Source organism: Petromyzon marinus, unplaced genomic scaffold (assembly GCF_048934315.1).
Source record: "Petromyzon marinus isolate PM22_M1 ecotype Great Lakes invasive population unplaced genomic scaffold, UKy_Petmar_22M1.pri1.0 PM_G_Scaffold_101, whole genome shotgun sequence".
In the NCBI taxonomy this organism is placed as follows: domain Eukaryota; kingdom Metazoa; phylum Chordata; class Hyperoartia; order Petromyzontiformes; family Petromyzontidae; genus Petromyzon; species Petromyzon marinus.
In genome coordinates this window covers 270,439-287,779 of record NW_027422653.1, presented here as the reverse complement: position 1 = coordinate 287,779, position 17,341 = coordinate 270,439, and the positions used below count along the sequence as shown (strand labels likewise).

Here is a 17,341-nt window from a genome sequence, read left to right as displayed (position 1 = left end):
TGAGTCTATGGGTCTCTGTGTGTGGTGAGTCTGTGGGTCTCTGTGTGGTGAGTCTGTGGGTCTCTGTGTGGTGAGTCTATGGGTCTCTGTGTGGTGAGTCTATGGGTCTCTGTGTGGTGACTCTATGGGTCTCTGTGTGGTGAGTCTATGGGTCTCTGTGTGTGGTGAGTTTATGGGTCTCTGTGTGTGGTGAGTCTATGGGTCTCTGTGTGTGGTGAGTCTGTGGGTCTCTGTGTGGTGAGTCTGTGGGTCTCTGTGTGGTGAGTCTGTGGGTCTCTGTGTGGTGAGTCTATGGGTCTCTGTGTGTGGTGAGTCTATGGGTCTCTGTGTGATGAGTCTATGGGTCTCTGTGTGGTGAGTCTATGGGTCTCTGTGTGGTGAGTCTGTGGGTCTCTGTGTGTGGTGAGTCTGTGGGTCTCTGTGTGGTGAGTCTATGGGTCTCTGTGTGGTGAGTCTGTGGGTCTCTGTGTGGTGAGTCTATGGGGCTCTGTGTGGTGAGTCTATGGGTCTCTGTGTGGTGAGTCTATGGGTCTCTGTGTGGTGAGTCTATGAGTATCTGTGTGTGCTGAGTCTATGAGTCTCTGTGTGGTGATGAGTCTATGAGTCTCTGTGTGCTGATTCTATGAGTCTCTGTGTGTGGTGAGTCTATGGGTCTCTGTGTGTGGTGAGTCTATGGGTCTCTGTGTGTGGTGAGACTATGGGTCTCTGTGTGTGGTGAGTCTATGGGTCTCTGTGTGTGGTGAGTCTATGGGTCTCTGTGTGTGGTGAGTCTATGGGTCTCTGTGTGTGGTGAGTCTATGGGTCTCTGTGTGTGGTGAGTCTATGGGTCTCTGTGTGTGGTGAGTCTATGAGTCTCTGTGTGTGGTGAGTCTGTGGGTCTCTGTGTGGTGAGTCTATGAGTATCTGTGTGTGCTGAGTCTATGAGTCTCTGTGTGGTGAGTCTGTGGGTCTCTGTGTGTGGTGAGTCTGTGGGTCTCTGTGTGGTGAGTCTGTGGGTCTCTGTGTGTGGTGAGTTTGTGAGTCTCTGTGTGGTGAGTCTGTGGGTCGCTGTGTGGTGAGTCTATGAGTCTCTGTGTGGTGAGTCTGTGGGTGTCTGTGTGGTGAGTCTGTGGGTCTCTGTGTGTGGTGAGTCTGTTGGTCTCTGTGTGTGATGAGTCTATGGGTCTCTGTGTGGTGAGTCTATGGGTCTCTGTGTGGTGAGTCTGTGGGTCTCTGTGTGTGGTGAGTCTGTGGGTCTCTGTGTGGTGAGTCTATGGGTCTCTGTGTGGTGAGTCTGTGGGTCTCTGTGTGTGGTGAGTCTGTGGGTCTCTGTGTGAGTGAGTCTGTGGGTCTCTGTGTGTGGTGAGTCTGTGGGTCTCTGTGTGGTGAGTCTGTGGGTCTCTTTGTGAGTCTATGGGTCTCTGTGTGTGGTGAGTCTGTGGGTCTCTGTGTGGTGAGTCTGTGGGTCTCTGTGTGATGATTCTATGGGTCTCTGTGTGGTGAGTCTGTGGGTCTCTGTGTGGTGAGTCTATGGGTCTCTGTGTGGTGAGTCTATGGGTCTCTGTGTGTGGTGAGTCTGTGGGTCTCTGTGTGGTGAGTCTGTGGGTCTCTGTGTGGTGAGTCTATGGGTCTCTGTGTGGTGAGTCTATGGGTCTCTGTGTGGTGACTCTATGGGTCTCTGTGTGGTGAGTCTATGGGTCTCTGTGTGTGGTGAGTTTATGGGTCTCTGTGTGTGGTGAGTCTATGGGTCTCTGTGTGTGGTGAGTCTGTGGGTCTCTGTGTGGTGAGTCTGTGGGTCTCTGTGTGGTGAGTCTGTGGGTCTCTGTGTGGTGAGTCTATGGGTCTCTGTGTGTGGTGAGTCTATGGGTCTCTGTGTGATGAGTCTATGGGTCTCTGTGTGGTGAGTCTATGGGTCTCTGTGTGGTGAGTCTGTGGGTCTCTGTGTTTGGTGAGTCTGTGGGTCTCTGTGTGGTGAGTCTATGGGTCTCTGTGTGGTGAGTCTGTGGGTCTCTGTGTGGTGAGTCTATGGGGCTCTGTGTGGTGAGTCTATGGGTCTCTGTGTGGTGAGTCTATGGGTCTCTGTGTGGTGAGTCTATGAGTATCTGTGTGTGCTGAGTCTATGAGTCTCTGTGTGGTGATGAGTCTATGAGTCTCTGTGTGCTGATTCTATGAGTCTCTGTGTGTGGTGAGTCTATGGGTCTCTGTGTGTGGTGAGTCTATGGGTCTCTGTGTGTGGTGAGACTATGGGTCTCTGTGTGTGGTGAGTCTATGGGTCTCTGTGTGTGGTGAGTCTATGGGTCTCTGTGTGTGGTGAGTCTATGGGTCTCTGTGTGTGGTGAGTCTATGGGTCTCTGTGTGTGGTGAGTCTATGGGTCTCTGTGTGTGGTGAGTCTATGAGTCTCTGTGTGTGGTGAGTCTGTGGGTCTCTGTGTGGTGAGTCTATGAGTATCTGTGTGTGCTGAGTCTATGAGTCTCTGTGTGGTGATGAGTCTATGAGTCTCTGTGTGCTGATTCTATGAGTCTCTGTGTGTGGTGAGTCTATGGGTCTCTGTGTGTGGTGAGTCTATGGGTCTCTGTGTGTGGTGAGACTATGGGTCTCTGTGTGTGGTGAGTCTATGGGTCTCTGTGTGTGGTGAGTCTATGGGTCTCTGTGTGTGGTGAGTCTATGGGTCTCTGTGTGTGGTGAGACTATGGGTCTCTGTGTGTGGTGAGTCTATGGGTCTCTGTGTGTGGTGAGTCTATGGGTCTCTGTGTGTGGTGAGTCTGTGGGTCTCTGTGTGTGGTGAGTCTATGGGTCTCTGTGTGTGGTGAGTCTATGAGTCTCTGTGTGTGGTGAGTCTGTGGGTCTCTGTGTGTGGTGAGTCTATGGGTCTCTGTGTGTGGTGAGTCTATGGGTCTCTGTGTGGTGAGTCTGTGGGACTCTGTGTGGTGAGTCTATGGGTCTCTATGTGTGTTGAGTCTGTGGGTCTCATCATCATCATCATAGTCATCATCGTCGTCATCGTCGTCATCGTCGTCATCGTCCTCGTCACGTTCCTCGCGCCGTCTGAGGTGCCACCCACCCAGCACGGACGGTGAGGGACCCTCCTCCCCGCCGGCCTTGCTCCACCGATATCTGATGGGCGACGTCCCCTCCGTGGACAGGCACTGCAGCGACAGCTCCTCGCCCTGCTGCAGCGAACCGTTCACCACGCAGCTGGGCTGGGACGGCTTCACTGTGCCAGGTGGGACAGTGGGGGGTGGGGGTGGGGCAGCAGGAGAAAGGGCTCACAACAGGCCCAAGTCCTCTCTGTTGCGCTCCGTTTGGCGCCTGTGGCCACGTGACGAAACAAGATCAACGTGCGCACGTAACACTCGTAGACACCCACGGGCACCCAGACACCCACGGGCACCCACAGAGAGCCGCAGACACAGAGACACCCACAGAGACCCACAGAGACACTCACAGAGACCCAGAGAGACTCACAGAGACCCACAGACACCCACAGAGACCCACAGACACAGAGACACTCACAGAGACCCACAGAGACACCCACAGAGACCCACAGAGACCCACAGAGACTCACAGAGACCCACAGAGACCCGCAGACACAGAGACACTCACAGAGACTCACAAAGACCCACAGACACAGAGACACAGAGACACTCACAGAGACTCACAGAGACCCACAGACACCCAGACCCACAGAGACCCACAGACACAGAGACACCCACAGAGACCCACAAACACCCAGACCCACAGAGACCCACAGAGACCCGCAGACACAGAGACACCCACAGAGACCCACAGAGACTCACAGAGACCCAGAGACCCGCAGACACAGAGACCCACAGAGACCCACAGAGACCCACAGACACCCAGACCCACAGAGACCCACAGAGACCCACAGACACCCAGACCCACAGAGACCCACAGACGCCCAGACCCACAGAGACCCGCAGACACAAAGACTCACAGAGACCCACAGAGACCCGCAGACACAGAGACACCCACAGAGACTCACAGAGACCCACAGAGACGTGCAGACACAGAGACACCCATAGAGACCCACAGAGACCCACAGACACCCAGACCCACAGAGACCCACAGAGACCCACAGACACCCAGACCCACAGAGACCCGCAGACACAGAGACACTCACAGAGACCCAGAGACCCACAGACACAGAGACCCACAGAGACCCACAGAGACCCACAGAGACCCACAGAGACCCACAGAGACCCGCAGACACAGAGACACTCACAGAGACTCACAGAGACCCACAGACACAGAGACACTCACAGAGACTCACAGAGACCCACAGACACCCACAAAGACCCAGAGACCCACAGACACAGAGACACCCACAGAGACCTGCAGAGACCCACAGACACCCAGACCCACAGAGACCCACAGACACCCAGAGACCCACAGAGACCCACAGACGCCCAGACCCACAGAGACCCGCAGACACAGAGACCCACAGAGACCCACAGAGACCCACAGACAACCAGACCCACAGAGACCCACAGAGACCCACAGACACCCAGAGACCCACAGAGACCCACAGACGCCCAGACCCACAGAGACCCGCAGACACAGAGACTCACAGAGACCCACAGAGACCCGCAGACACAGAGACACTCACAGAGACCCAGAGACCCACAGACACAGAGACCCAGAGAGACCCACAGAGACTCACAGAGACCCGCAGACACAGAGACACTCACAGAGACCCACAGAGACCCACAGAGACCCACAGAGACCTGCAGACACAGAGACACCCACAGAGACCCAGAGACCCGCAGACACAGAGACACCCACAGAGACCTGCAGAGACCCACAGACACCCAGACCCACAGAGACCCACAGACACAGAGACACCCACAGAGACCCACAGACACCCAGACCCACAGAGACCCACAGAGACCCGCAGACACAGAGACACCCACAGAGACCCACAGAGACTCACAGAGACCCAGAGACCCGCAGACACAGAGACCCACAGAGACCCACAGAGACCCACAGACACCCAGACCCACAGAAACCCACAGAGACCCACAGACACCCAGACCCACAGAGACCCACAGACGCCCAGACCCACAGAGACCCGCAGACACAGAGACTCACAGAGACCCACAGAGACCCGCAGACACAGAGACACCCACAGAGACTCACAGAGACCCACAGAGACGTGCAGACACAGAGACACCCATAGAGACGCACAGAGACCCACAGACACCCAGACCCACAGAAACCCACAGAGACCCACAGACACCCAGACCCACAGAGACCCGCAGACACAGAGACACTCACAGAGACCCAGAGACCCACAGACACAGAGATCCACAGAGACCCACAGAGACCCGCAGACACAGAGACACTCACAGAGACTCACAGAGACCCACAGACACAGAGACACTCACAGAGACTCACAGAGACCCACAGACACCCACAAAGACCCAGAGACCCGCAGACACAGAGACACCCACAGAGACCTGCAGAGACCCACAGACACCCAGACCCACAGAGACCCACAGACACAGAGACACCCACAAAGACCCACAGACACCCAGACCAACAGAGACCCACAGAGACCCGCAGACACAGAGACCCACAGAGACTCACAGAGACCCAGAGACCCGCAGACACAGAGACCCACAGAGACCCACAGAGACCCACAGACACCCAGACCCACAGAGACCCACAGAGACCCACAGACACCCAGAGACCCACAGAGACCCACAGACGCCCAGACCCACAGAGACCCGCAGACACAGAGACTCACAGAGACCCACAGAGACCCGCAGACACAGAGACACCCACAGAGACCCACAGAGACCCGCAGAGACCCACAGAGACTCACAGAGAACCACACAGACGTGTAGACACAGAGACACCCATAGAGACCCACAGAGACCCACAGACACCCAGACCCACAGAGACCCACAGAGACCCACAGACACCCAGACCCACAGAGACCCGCAGACACAGAGACACTCACAGAGACCCAGAGACCCACAGACACAGAGACCCAGAGAGACCCACAGAGACTCACAGAGACCCGCAGACACAGAGACACTCACAGAGACCCACAGAGACCCACAGACACCCGCAGACACAGAGACACCCACAGAGACCCACAGAGACCCACAGACACAGAGAAACCCACAGAGACCCACAGAGACCCACAGAGACCCATAGAGACTCGCAGACACAGAGACACCCACAAAGACCCACAGAGACCCACAGAGACCCACAGAGACTCACAGAGACCCACAGAGACCCGCAGACACAGAGACACTCACAGAGACCCACAGACACAGAGACACCCACAGAGACCCACAGAGACCCACAGAGACCCACAGAGACTCACAGAGACACTCACAGAGACCCACAGAGACCCACAGACACAGAGACCCACAGAGACCCACAGAGACCCACAGAGACCCGCAGACACAGAGACCCACAGAGACCCACAGAGACCCGCAGACACAGAGACCCACAGAGACCCACAGAGACCCACAGACACAGAGACACTCACAGAGACCCACAGAGACTCACAGAGACCCACAGAGACCCGCAGACACAGAGACCCACAGAGACCCACAGACACAGAGACCCACAGACACAGAGACCCACAGCACGGTTGGCTACTTTACGGCGCGAAACAAGTTCAACGTGCACACGTACACTCGTAGACACCCACAGACACCCAGACCCACAGAGACCCACACGTACACGCACGCACACGTGTGTGTGCGTGCGTGCACGTACGTGCGTGTACGTGCGTGTACGTATGTCTACATGTGTGCGTGTACGTGCGTACGTGCGTGCAAGTGCGTGTACGTGCGTGTACGTGCGTGTGTGTACGTGCATGTGTGTACGTGTGTGTACGTGCGTGTGCGTGCGTGCATGTGCGTGCGTGTACATGCGTGTACGTGCATGTGTGTGCGTGCGTGCACGTGCGTGTACGTGCGTGTGCGCGCGTGTACGTGTGTGTGTGTGTACGTGCGTGTGTGTATGTGTGTGTACGGGTGCGAGGGGCTGGTAACCCCTCCACCTTCAATTAATTACCACTAAACCACGAGTTAAACTGAAATATGTAACTAATAAGCTTGTGCCGGAGGCCCCGGGGGGCCAGGCGTCTATGACGTCTCCTGGCCAAACCCCAATTGGCGGAGCCAGGAGATTGAATATCTACCCTCGGGGCTCCTCCAGAAACAACGAAAAGCCACTACGGGTGGCCACGTGGAATGTTCGAACGCTCACTGCGGAGGAGAGGCTGCCACTCCTCTGTCGGGAGCTGGAACGGTACCGCCTGGATCTGTGTGGCATTCAGGAGGTCCGGTGGACCGGCTCTGGCTCCTGCCACCATGAGGGGTGGACCGTCCTCTACTCGGGGCAGCAGACTGCCAAACAACAGGGTGTGGCTCTTCTTTTGAACAAAAGAATGAGGGGGCGTGGGAGCGTAGCGGTGAGGTGTGAGAAGCTGTAAGTCCCAGGCTACTTTGGGCTCGCCTTCCCATCAACCGGAGGCGAGGAATGGTGGTCGTTGTTACTTATGCCCCCACCAAAGATGAACATCCGTGGAGGGATGCAGGCAAAGCCGATGAGTCAGATGCCTTCTATGACCTCCTGTCACAGGTGCTGGCTAAAGTGGCCCCTCGGGATAGAGTTATCATGTTGGGTGACTTCAATGCCCGAGTTGGTCATGATACTGGCACCTGGTCTGGAGTGATTGGAGGGCATGGGCCAGATCAGCTCAATAACAACGGTAGGAGGCTGCTAGATGTTTGTGCAGCCCATGGGCTTGTAATTACCAACACGCTGTTCCGGCATCGGCGCATCCACACAACATCATGGATGCATGCCGGGTCCAAGCAAGAACATCTGCTGGACTACATAGTGACGGACCAGCGGATGCGAGCCCATGTCCTTGACACCAGGACCTACCGTGGAGCTGATCTGCCCTCTGACCATCGACTAGTCATCTGTAAGATGTGCCTGCCATTCTTCCACTCCGGTGGTGGGTGTATACCCAGGACCCCATTCCAACCTAAAGTGGCCTGGTCTCAGTTATCTGATGAAAGTTGCAAGCGAGAATTTCATCATCGCTTGCGGCTGGGATTGGCATCGTCCTCCACTCCTCCTGATGTCGAGGGTAAATGGGCGAGGTTTAGGACTGTGACTCATGCAGCTGCAATGGCTGCTTTGGGTACGCGGTCCAGACCTCCCCATAGACCCTGGCTGACAGAGGAGGTGTTCAGGATGGTTGAGAAAAAGCGACAGGCCCACTGTCATCGGCTACAGAATCCCACGTCAGAGAATGTGGAGGCTTACCGCAGCCTTCGCTCGGAGGTTCGGAGAGCCGTGAGGCGCTGCAAGGATGGGTGGTAGTCGCGGGTTGCTGAGGAGATTGAGTCTGCCTCAGTGGCCCGTGATCACAAATCTCTATTTAACTCCATCAAAAAAGTAATTTGCAGCGCCACACCTATTACCATCATTAGGGGAAAAAACGGTGACCCAATCTCCGACCCCCAGAAACAGGTTTGCAGGTTTTCTGAGCATTTCTGTGAGGTCCTGGGGGAGGGAAAATCCCTCAGCCAGGAAAACATCGTGGCACAAAGTGAGGATGACCCTGCTAAGGCTGCGGTGCCTCAAATATTGGAAGAAGTCACCCCCTGTGAGTGGCTGGCTGAGGTGCCATCTGTTGAGGAAGTACTGATGGCGATCCGGAGTCTGAGACCAGAAAAGGCAGCGGGCAGAGATGATCTCCCAAGCGAAATGCTGAGGGAGGGCGGCGTTTGTGCACAGACTGCCCTATATGACATCATAACAACAGTCTGGACCACTGGATGGGTTCCGCAGGATTGGAAGGATGCCCTGGTGGTCCCCCTTTTTAAGAAGGGGGACCGCACAGACTGTAACAACTACAGGGGCATCTCACTCCTCAGTGTGCCGGGAAAGGTCCTGGCAAGGATTATTCAACATCGCCTTGCCAGGCATGCTGAGGAGAGGCTTGCGGAGCCCCAATGCGGTTTCAGGAAAGGGCGGTCCTGCACAGATGCCATATTTTCTGTCCGTCTGCTACAGCAGAGGTGTAGGGAATTCCAACAAGACCTACATCTCTGCTTTATTGACCTGGTCAAGGCCTATGATACCATCAGTAGGCCTGGGCTCTGGGTTGTTCTTCGTGCTTTTGGAGTACCTGACCCTCTGCTCACGATCATTAAGGACCTTCATGATGGTGAGCGGGCCCGGGTAAAACTACGTGGCCGGGAGTCAGAGCCATTCCCTGTTAACCTTGGGGTGTGACAGGGATGTCCTCTGGCTCCCACATTATTTAACATCTACTTTGACCACGTAGTTCGTGAAGCCTTCAATAGCTGTACCGGGGGAATCTCCATATGGTACAGATATAATGGGAGGCTGATCGACGCCCGGGTGCGGTCAAGGGATGGCTCCCTATTGCTCAACCATGTTATGTATGCTGATGATTTGGTAATAACTGCTCATTCAGAGGAGGAGTTGGAAACGCTGCTGCTGAGACTGGAGCGTGCCACTAAGAGGTGGGGCCTTACCATCAGCCCCACCAAAACTAAGCACCTGCCTGGGTATTTTGTACCATCGGACACTCCGCCCCCAAAACTCCCAATCGGTGATGGGGCAGTTGTGGAGAGAGTGGAGAGTTTCCCATACCTGGGCAGTGTGCTTATGACTGGCTCCAGTTTAACAGCAGAGGTCTCACTCCGAATCAGTCGAGCGGCAATATCTTTTCATCGGTTGCGTAACGCTGTGTGGAAGCTACCTGGTCTGTCGCTCCGCACTAAGCTTCAGGTCTTCTCGGCCACGGTCATTCCCTCCCTTCTCTACGCTTGCGAAACGTGGACCCCCCTAATGGAACATCTTCGCCGGTTAGAAACATTTATGCTGGCCTGCCTACGATCCATCCTGGGTTTAACCAGAATGGATTGTGTGAGGAGCTCACAAATCCTTGAAAGATCTGGGCAAGGTCCCATCGGTGAGCTCCTCCGGCGAGGAAGGCTGCGATGGCTGGGTCATGTAGCCCGCATGCCCAGCCACCGCATGCCGAAACAGCTTTTGTTTGGCCGGATTGAGGGGGCTACGCCGGCACGGCACGGGCTAGAGAAGAGATGGAGTGATGTGGTACAGGAGGACGTGGAGCTGAGTGGGCTTGCCGATGACTGGTACCAGCGGTGTCAAGATCGGCCTCTGTGGAGGAGGCTCGTGAAGGACGCTACTGGGCAGTTGGAGGCAGTCACCCTCCAACAACAACGGAGGGCGGAGGAGCGACGCTCACAACAACGAGCGGAGCGCCGGGTGGCTAAAGCACAGCAGGTTGCCACAGTCAGTCGACCCGTGGCACCTGGGTCTGCCCCGTGACCTCCTGCCAGCGGGCGTTCGACACTTCACGTGGCCTCAGGGTGCACATAGCCTGGCACAAGCGTCGTGGTGACGTCACCGCCACTTAGTGGCGAATGGCGGTTGTTGTTGTTGTACGTGCGTGCGTGCATGTACGTGCGTGTGTGTGCGTGCGTGTGTGTACGTGCGTGCGTGTACGTGTGTGTACGTGTGTGTGCGTGGGTGCATGTGCGCGTGCGTGCGTGTGTGTACGTGCATGTGCGTGTACGTGTGTACGTGCGTGCGTGCGTGTGCGTGCGTGTGTGTACGTGCGTGTGCGTGCGTGTACGTGTGTACGTGCGTGCGTGTGCGTGCATGTGTGTACGTGCGTGTGCGTGCGTATACGTGTGTACGTGCATGCGTGTGTGTACGTGTGTGTGCGTGTACGTGTGTGTACGTGCGTACCTGCGTGTGCGTACGTGCGTGTGCGCGTGCGTGCGTTCGTTACCCAGCACGGTGAGCCTGATGGTTTCTAGCTTGATGAAAGTGCCGAACTTCACCTTGCACGTGTAGACGCCGGCGTCGCTCGCCCGCAGCCCGGCGATCTGCAGCGACGCGTCCCTCCGCGTCGCGTTGCGGGCGAATCGCACGCGGGACGCGAAGTCCGGGTAGATGTGCCCCTCGCCCCCGGCGAACGTGGCAACCTGAGGGCAGGGGGGTGGGGGACGGACAAAAAGGGCTCCGCCATCGCCACCGCCGCCGCCGTGAGGCTATCCGCACGTACCTACACGGAGACAATTTCAACCGAGGAGATGGATTCTGGGCTTAGCAATCGTCGGAAGGATTTGACTAACCATTTGGGGTCTTAATTGATTGTTCACGCTTACGGTTACCAAGAGAGATTCGTTCATGAGGCTATCCGCACGTACCTACACGGAGACAATTTCAACCGAGGAGATGGATTCTGGGCTTAGCAATCGTTGGAAGGATTTGACAAACCATTTGGGGTCTTAATTGATTGTTCACGCTTACAGTTACCAAGAGAGATTCGTTCATGAGGCTATCCGCACGTACAAACACGGAGACAATTTCAACCGAGGAGATGGATTCTGGGCTTAGCAATCATTGGAAGGATTTGATCAACCATTTGGGGTCTTAATTGCTTGTTCACCCTTACGGTTACCAAGAGAGATTCGTTCATGAGGCTATCCGCACGTACAAACACGGAGACAATTTCAACCGAGGAGATGGATTCTGGGCTTAGCAATCGTTGGAAGGATTTGATAAACCATTTGGGGTCTTAATTGATTGTTCACGCTTACGGTTACCAAGAGAGATTCGTTCATGAGGCTATCCGCATATACAAACACGGAGACAATTTCAACCGAGAAGATGGATTCTGGGCTTAGCAATCGTTGGAAGGATTTGATAAACCATTTCGGGTCTTAATTGATTGTTCACGCTTACGGTTACCAAGAGAGTTTCGTTCATGAGGCTATCCGCACGTACAAACACGGAGACAATTTCAACCGAGGAGATGGATTCTGGGCTTAGCAATCGTTGGAAGGATTTGATAAACCATTTGGGGTCTTAATTGATTGTTCACGATTACGGTTACCAAGAGAGATTCGTTCATGAGGCTATCCGCATATACAAACACGGAGACAATTTCAACCGAGGAGATGGATTCTGGGCTTAGCAATCGTTGGAAGGATTTGCTAAACCATTTCGGGTCTTGATTGATTGTTCACGCTTACGGTGACTTTCAGACCGCATCCATTATTTTCGTCTCCCCCCTCCTCTTTTCCGAACATAGATGGACTCGTCCATCTGAACAAACTTCCAAATCGCTCTCCGTGGTGCTGACGTTAAAAAAAAACCGCCATTTTTATTCAAATTGTTCTTGCTGTGGTTTTCACACCTGACGATGATTGCTTCTTGTGTTGCAGTCGAAACGTCGTGAGAATTTTATTGTTTTATATTTTTATTATTTTATTGTTTCCCTTCTACGTGGCGGTGACTTTACCGAAAGAACCAAGAATAAGACCCTAATAGTTCAGTGGGCTTTACCAGGTTTAAATTTACATTTATTTTTATACTGTTCAATTGATTTGTTTTCCTATACGTTGCACTCCTGACACGTGTTCTTGTAGCCGTTTGTTGTTGGAACGTTCTGACCCACCCCATCTGTGAACAAAGAGCTTTACAGCTCATCGGATTCCTCCTGCAGTGTATATACATATTCCGATTCTGTTTCGATTTAAAGCTTTCGTGACTGCAGGGATTCACATTCTTGGTTCTTTCGGTAAAGTCACCGCCACGTAGACTGGAAATAAAATAATGAAGTCAAGTAATAATGCAATTCTCACGACGTTTCGGCCACAACACAAGTGGCCTTCTTCAGGTGAAGAAACAGGGCTATCAAGAAGACGGAGCTTGAATGAACGCTGTTAAGCAAGGACCACGTCTTTTGAAGCTGTGTGGGCGGAATTTTGATTTAAAGCTTTCGTGACTGCAGTGATTCATATTGTTAGCTCTTTCGGTAAAGTCACGTTGAAGGGAAACAATAAAATAATAAAATATATATAAAACAATAAAAAATTATTGTTGTATATATTTTATTATTTTAATATATTTTATTATTTTATTGTTGCCCTTCAACGTGACTTTACCGAAAGAGCTAAGAATATGTGTGGGCAGAGTTGAATTAGCATGTTACCATCCCACCTCCCTCTCCGGAGGTGAGGCTGGTAACATGCTAATTCAACTTCGCCCACACAGCTTCAAAAGACGCGGTCCTTGCCTGACAGCGTTCATTCAAGTTCCGTCTTCTTGATAGCCCTGTTTCTTCACCTGAAGAAGGCCCACTTGTGTTGTGGCCGAAACGTCGTGAGAATCGCATTATTATTATTTTATTTCATTATTTTATTTCCAGTCTATGTGGCGGTGACTTTACCGAAAGAACCAAGAAGGTGAATTCTGATTCTGTACGAGCCTGTGAGGGCGGCTTCTGTGTAGGAGCCTGTGGGGGCGGCTTCTGTGTAGGAGCCTGTGGGGGCGGCTTCTGTGTAGGAGCCTGTGGGGGCGGCTTCTGTGTAGGAGCCTGCTGGTGCCTGTGTAGGAGCCTGTGGGGGCGGCTTCTGTGTAGGATCCTACGGGCGCCTGTGTAGGAGCCTGCTGGTGTCTGTGTAGGAGCCTGCTGGTGCCTGTGTAGGAGCCTGCTGGTGTGTGTGTAGGAGCCTGCTGGTGTCTGTGTAGGAGCCTGCTGGTGTCTGTGTAGGATCCTGCTGGTGTGTGTGTAGGAGCCTGTTGGTGCCTGTGTAGGAGCCTGCTGGTGTCTGTGTAGGAGCCTGCTGGTGTGTGTGTAGGAGCCTGCTGGTGCCTGTGTAGGAGCCTGCTGGTGTGTGTGTAGGAGCCTGCTGGTGCCTGTGTAGGAGCCTGCTGGTGCCTGTGTAGGAGCCTGTTGGTGCCTGTGTAGGAGCCTGCTGGTGTCTGTGTAGGAGCCTGCTGGTGTGTGTGTGTAGGAGCCTGCTGGTGCCTGTGTAGGAGCCTGCTGGTGCCTGTGTAGGAGCCTGTTGGTGCCTGTGTAGGAGCCTGTTGGTGTCTGTGTAGGAGCCTGCTGGTGCGTGTGTAGGAGCCTGTTGGTGCCTGTGTAGGAGCCTGCTGGTGTCTGTGTAGGAGCCTGCTGGTGTGTGTGTAGGAGCCTGCTGGTGTCTGTGTAGGAGCCTGCTGGTGTCTGTGTAGGAGCCTGCTGGTGTCTGTGTAGGAGCCTACTGGTGTCTGTGTAGGAGCCTGCTGGTGCCTGTGTAGGAGCCTGCTGGTGCCTGTGTAGGAGCCTGCTGGTGCCTGTGTAGGAGCCTGCGGACTTCTACGTAGGAGCTACGGGCGTCTCTGAGTAGGAGCCCAAGGGAGTCTCTGAGTAGGAGCTACAGGCGTCTCTGCGTGTCCGATGGGCGTCTCTGAGTAGGAGCTACGGGCGTCTCTGAGTAGGAGCTACGGGCGTCTCTGAATAGGAGCCCAAGGGAGTCTCTGCGTAGGAGCTACGGGCGTCTCTGAGTAGGAGCTACAGGCGTTTTTGAGTAGGAGCTACAGGCATCTCTGAGTACGAGCTACAGGCGTCTCTGAGTAGGAGCTAAGGGCGTCTCTGAGTAGGAGCTACGGGCGTCTCTGAGTAGGAGCTACGGGCGTCTCTGAGTAGGAGCTACAGGCGTCACTGAGTAGGAGCTACAGGCGTCTCTGAGTAGGAGCTATGGGCGTCTCTGTGTAGGAGCTACAGGCGTCTCTGAGTAGGAGCTACGGGCGTCTCTGAGTAGGAGCTACGGGCGTCTCTGAGTAGGAGCTACGGGCGTCTCTGAGCAGGAGCTACAGGCGTCTCTGAGTAGGAGCTACGGGCGTCTCTGAGTAGGAGCTACAGGCGTCTCTGAGTAGGAGCTACGGGCGTCTCTGAGTAGGAGCTACGGGCGTCTCTGAGTAGAAGCTACAGGCATCTCTGAGTAGCGATGTGCGTCTCTGTATCCCTCTCTCTTCCTCACGTAGATGTTCGTAGTGGGCATCTGCAGGAACCACTCCACGTCCAGGACCTCGGTGTCCGTGGGGTCGCCCGTCCAGGTGCAGCCCAGCACCACCGTCTCCCCCTGCACTTTCTCCATCCACGAGACGGCTGCAAAGAGGGGGGAAAGGGGGTGGTGGTGGTGACACGGTTGTGAAGTAATATCTTCAAGTAGACTCACACAGAGACCCGTAGACTCACACAGAGACCTGTAGACTCATACGGAGACCCATAAACTCACAGAGACCCATAGACTTTACACAGATACCCGTAGACTCACACATATACCCATAGACTCACACAGAGACCCATAGACTCACACAAATACCCGTAGACTCACACAGACACCCGTAGACTCACACAGACACCCGTAGACTTACACAGAGACCTGTAGACTCACACAGAGACCCATAGACTCACAGAGACCCATAGACTTTACACAGATACCCGTAGACTCACACATATACCCATAGACTCACACAGACACCCGTAGACTCACACAGATACCCGTAGACTCACACAGAGACCCGTAGACTCACACAGAGACCCGTAGACTCACACATAGACCCATAGACTCACACAGAGACCCGTAGACTCACACAGAGACCCGTAGACTCACACAGAGACCCGTAGACTCACACAGAGACCCGTAGACTCACACAGATACCTGTAGACTCACACAGAGACCCGTAGACTCACACAGAGACCCGTAGACTCACACAGATGCCCGTAGACTCACACAGAGACCCATAGACTCACACGGAAACCCAAAGACTCACAGAGAGCCATAGACTTTACACAGATACCTGTAGATTCATACAGAGAACCGTAGACTCACACAGAGACCCGTAGACTCAAACAGAGACACGTAGACTCACACAGATACCCGTAGACTCACACAGATGCCCGTAGACTCACACAGAGACCCATAGACTCACACAGAGACCCGTAGACTCACACAGATACCCGCAGACTCACACAGAGACCCATACCCAGAGAATTACACAGGGACCGATAAGATTTTATCGTGGCCTCTTGCGTTTTCACCCGCTTGAAACAAAATCAGCTAAGGTGACCCACTCCTGGGCGGAGGGGTACGTCTATATGCACGCTGAACTTCTTTCGCACAACCGTAACGTAGCCAACCGTGCGAATCGGAAGTGCGGGGGAAGGACAAAAAAACTAAACGTTAAAAGCAGATTGTTGTTGTGGTGGTGGTGGCTAGACTCTCGTTGCGAAAGCTCCCTCCTCGCGGTGGCCATGAACAACACAGAGCTGCCTCTGAGCTGCCTGCTTCTTCAAGTGACTCTCTGTGGTTCACTGGGAACGGAACCCGCGGAAGTGGACATCACAGAGCTGCCTCTGAGCTGCCTGCTTCTTCAAGTGACTCTCTGTGGTTCACTGGGAACGGAACCCGCGGAAGTGGACATCACACATTGAAGTATCACCTATGAAGTGTCACCTATGAAGTGTCACCTATGAAGTGTCACCTATGAAGTGTCACCTATGAAGCGTCACCTATGAAGTGTCACCTATGAGTATCACCTATGAAGCGTCACCTATGAAGTGTCACCTATGAAGTGTCACCTATGAAATGTCACCTATGAAGCGTCACCTATGAAGTGTCACCTATGAGTGTCACCTATGAAGTGTCACCTATGAAGTGTCACCTATGAAGTGTCACCTATGAGTATCACCTATGAAGCGTCACCTATGAGTGTCACCTATGAAGTGTCACCTATCAAGTGTCACCTATGAAGTATCACCTATGAAGTGTCACCTATGAAGTGTCACCTATGAAGTATCACCTATGAAGTATCACCTATGAAGTGTCACCTATGAAGTGTCACCTATGAAGTATCACCTATGAAGTATCACCTATGAAGTGTCACCTATGAAGTATCACCTATGAAGTATCACCTATGAAGTATCACCTATGAAGTGTCACCTATGAAGTATCACCTATGAAGTGTCACCTATGAAGTATCACCTATGAAGTGTCACCTATGAAGTATCACCTATGAAGTGTCACCTATGAAGTATCACCTATGAAGTATCACCTGTGGTATCACCTGTGGTATCACCTATGAAGTGTCACCTATGAAGTGTCACCTATGAAGTGTCACCTATGAAGCGTCACCTATGAGTGTCACCTATGAAGTGTCACCTATGAAGTGTCACCTATGAAGTATCACCTATGAAGTATCACCTATGAAGTGTCACCTATGAAGTGTCACCTATGAAGTATCACCTATGAAGTATCAACTATGAAGTGTCACCTATGAAGTGTCACCTATGAAGTATAACCTATGAAGTGTCACCTATGAAGTGTCACCTATAAAGTGTCACCTATGACGTGTCACCTATGAAGTGTCACCTATGAGTATCACCTATGAAGTGTCACCTATGAAGTATAACCTATGAAGTGTCACCTATGAAGTGTCAGCTATGAAGTATAACCTATGAAG

General features: G+C 53.5%; 1 protein-coding gene across 2 annotated transcripts in view; it reads right to left on the bottom strand.

Moving 5' to 3' along the window:
* The window catches only part of LOC142908808 (coxsackievirus and adenovirus receptor homolog), a 51,207-nt gene that overhangs the window by 32,370 nt on the left and 1,496 nt on the right, over positions 1-17,341 (bottom strand). For both annotated transcript variants that reach the window (XM_076059423.1, XM_076059424.1), the window contains exons 2-4: positions 14,857-14,984; positions 10,833-11,028; positions 3,042-3,194 (exon numbers count right to left, since the gene is read on the bottom strand). In XM_076059423.1, coding sequence (XP_075915538.1) covers positions 3,042-3,194; positions 10,833-11,028; positions 14,857-14,984 — 477 coding nt within the window. The remainder of the gene's footprint in view (positions 1-3,041; positions 3,195-10,832; positions 11,029-14,856; positions 14,985-17,341) is intronic.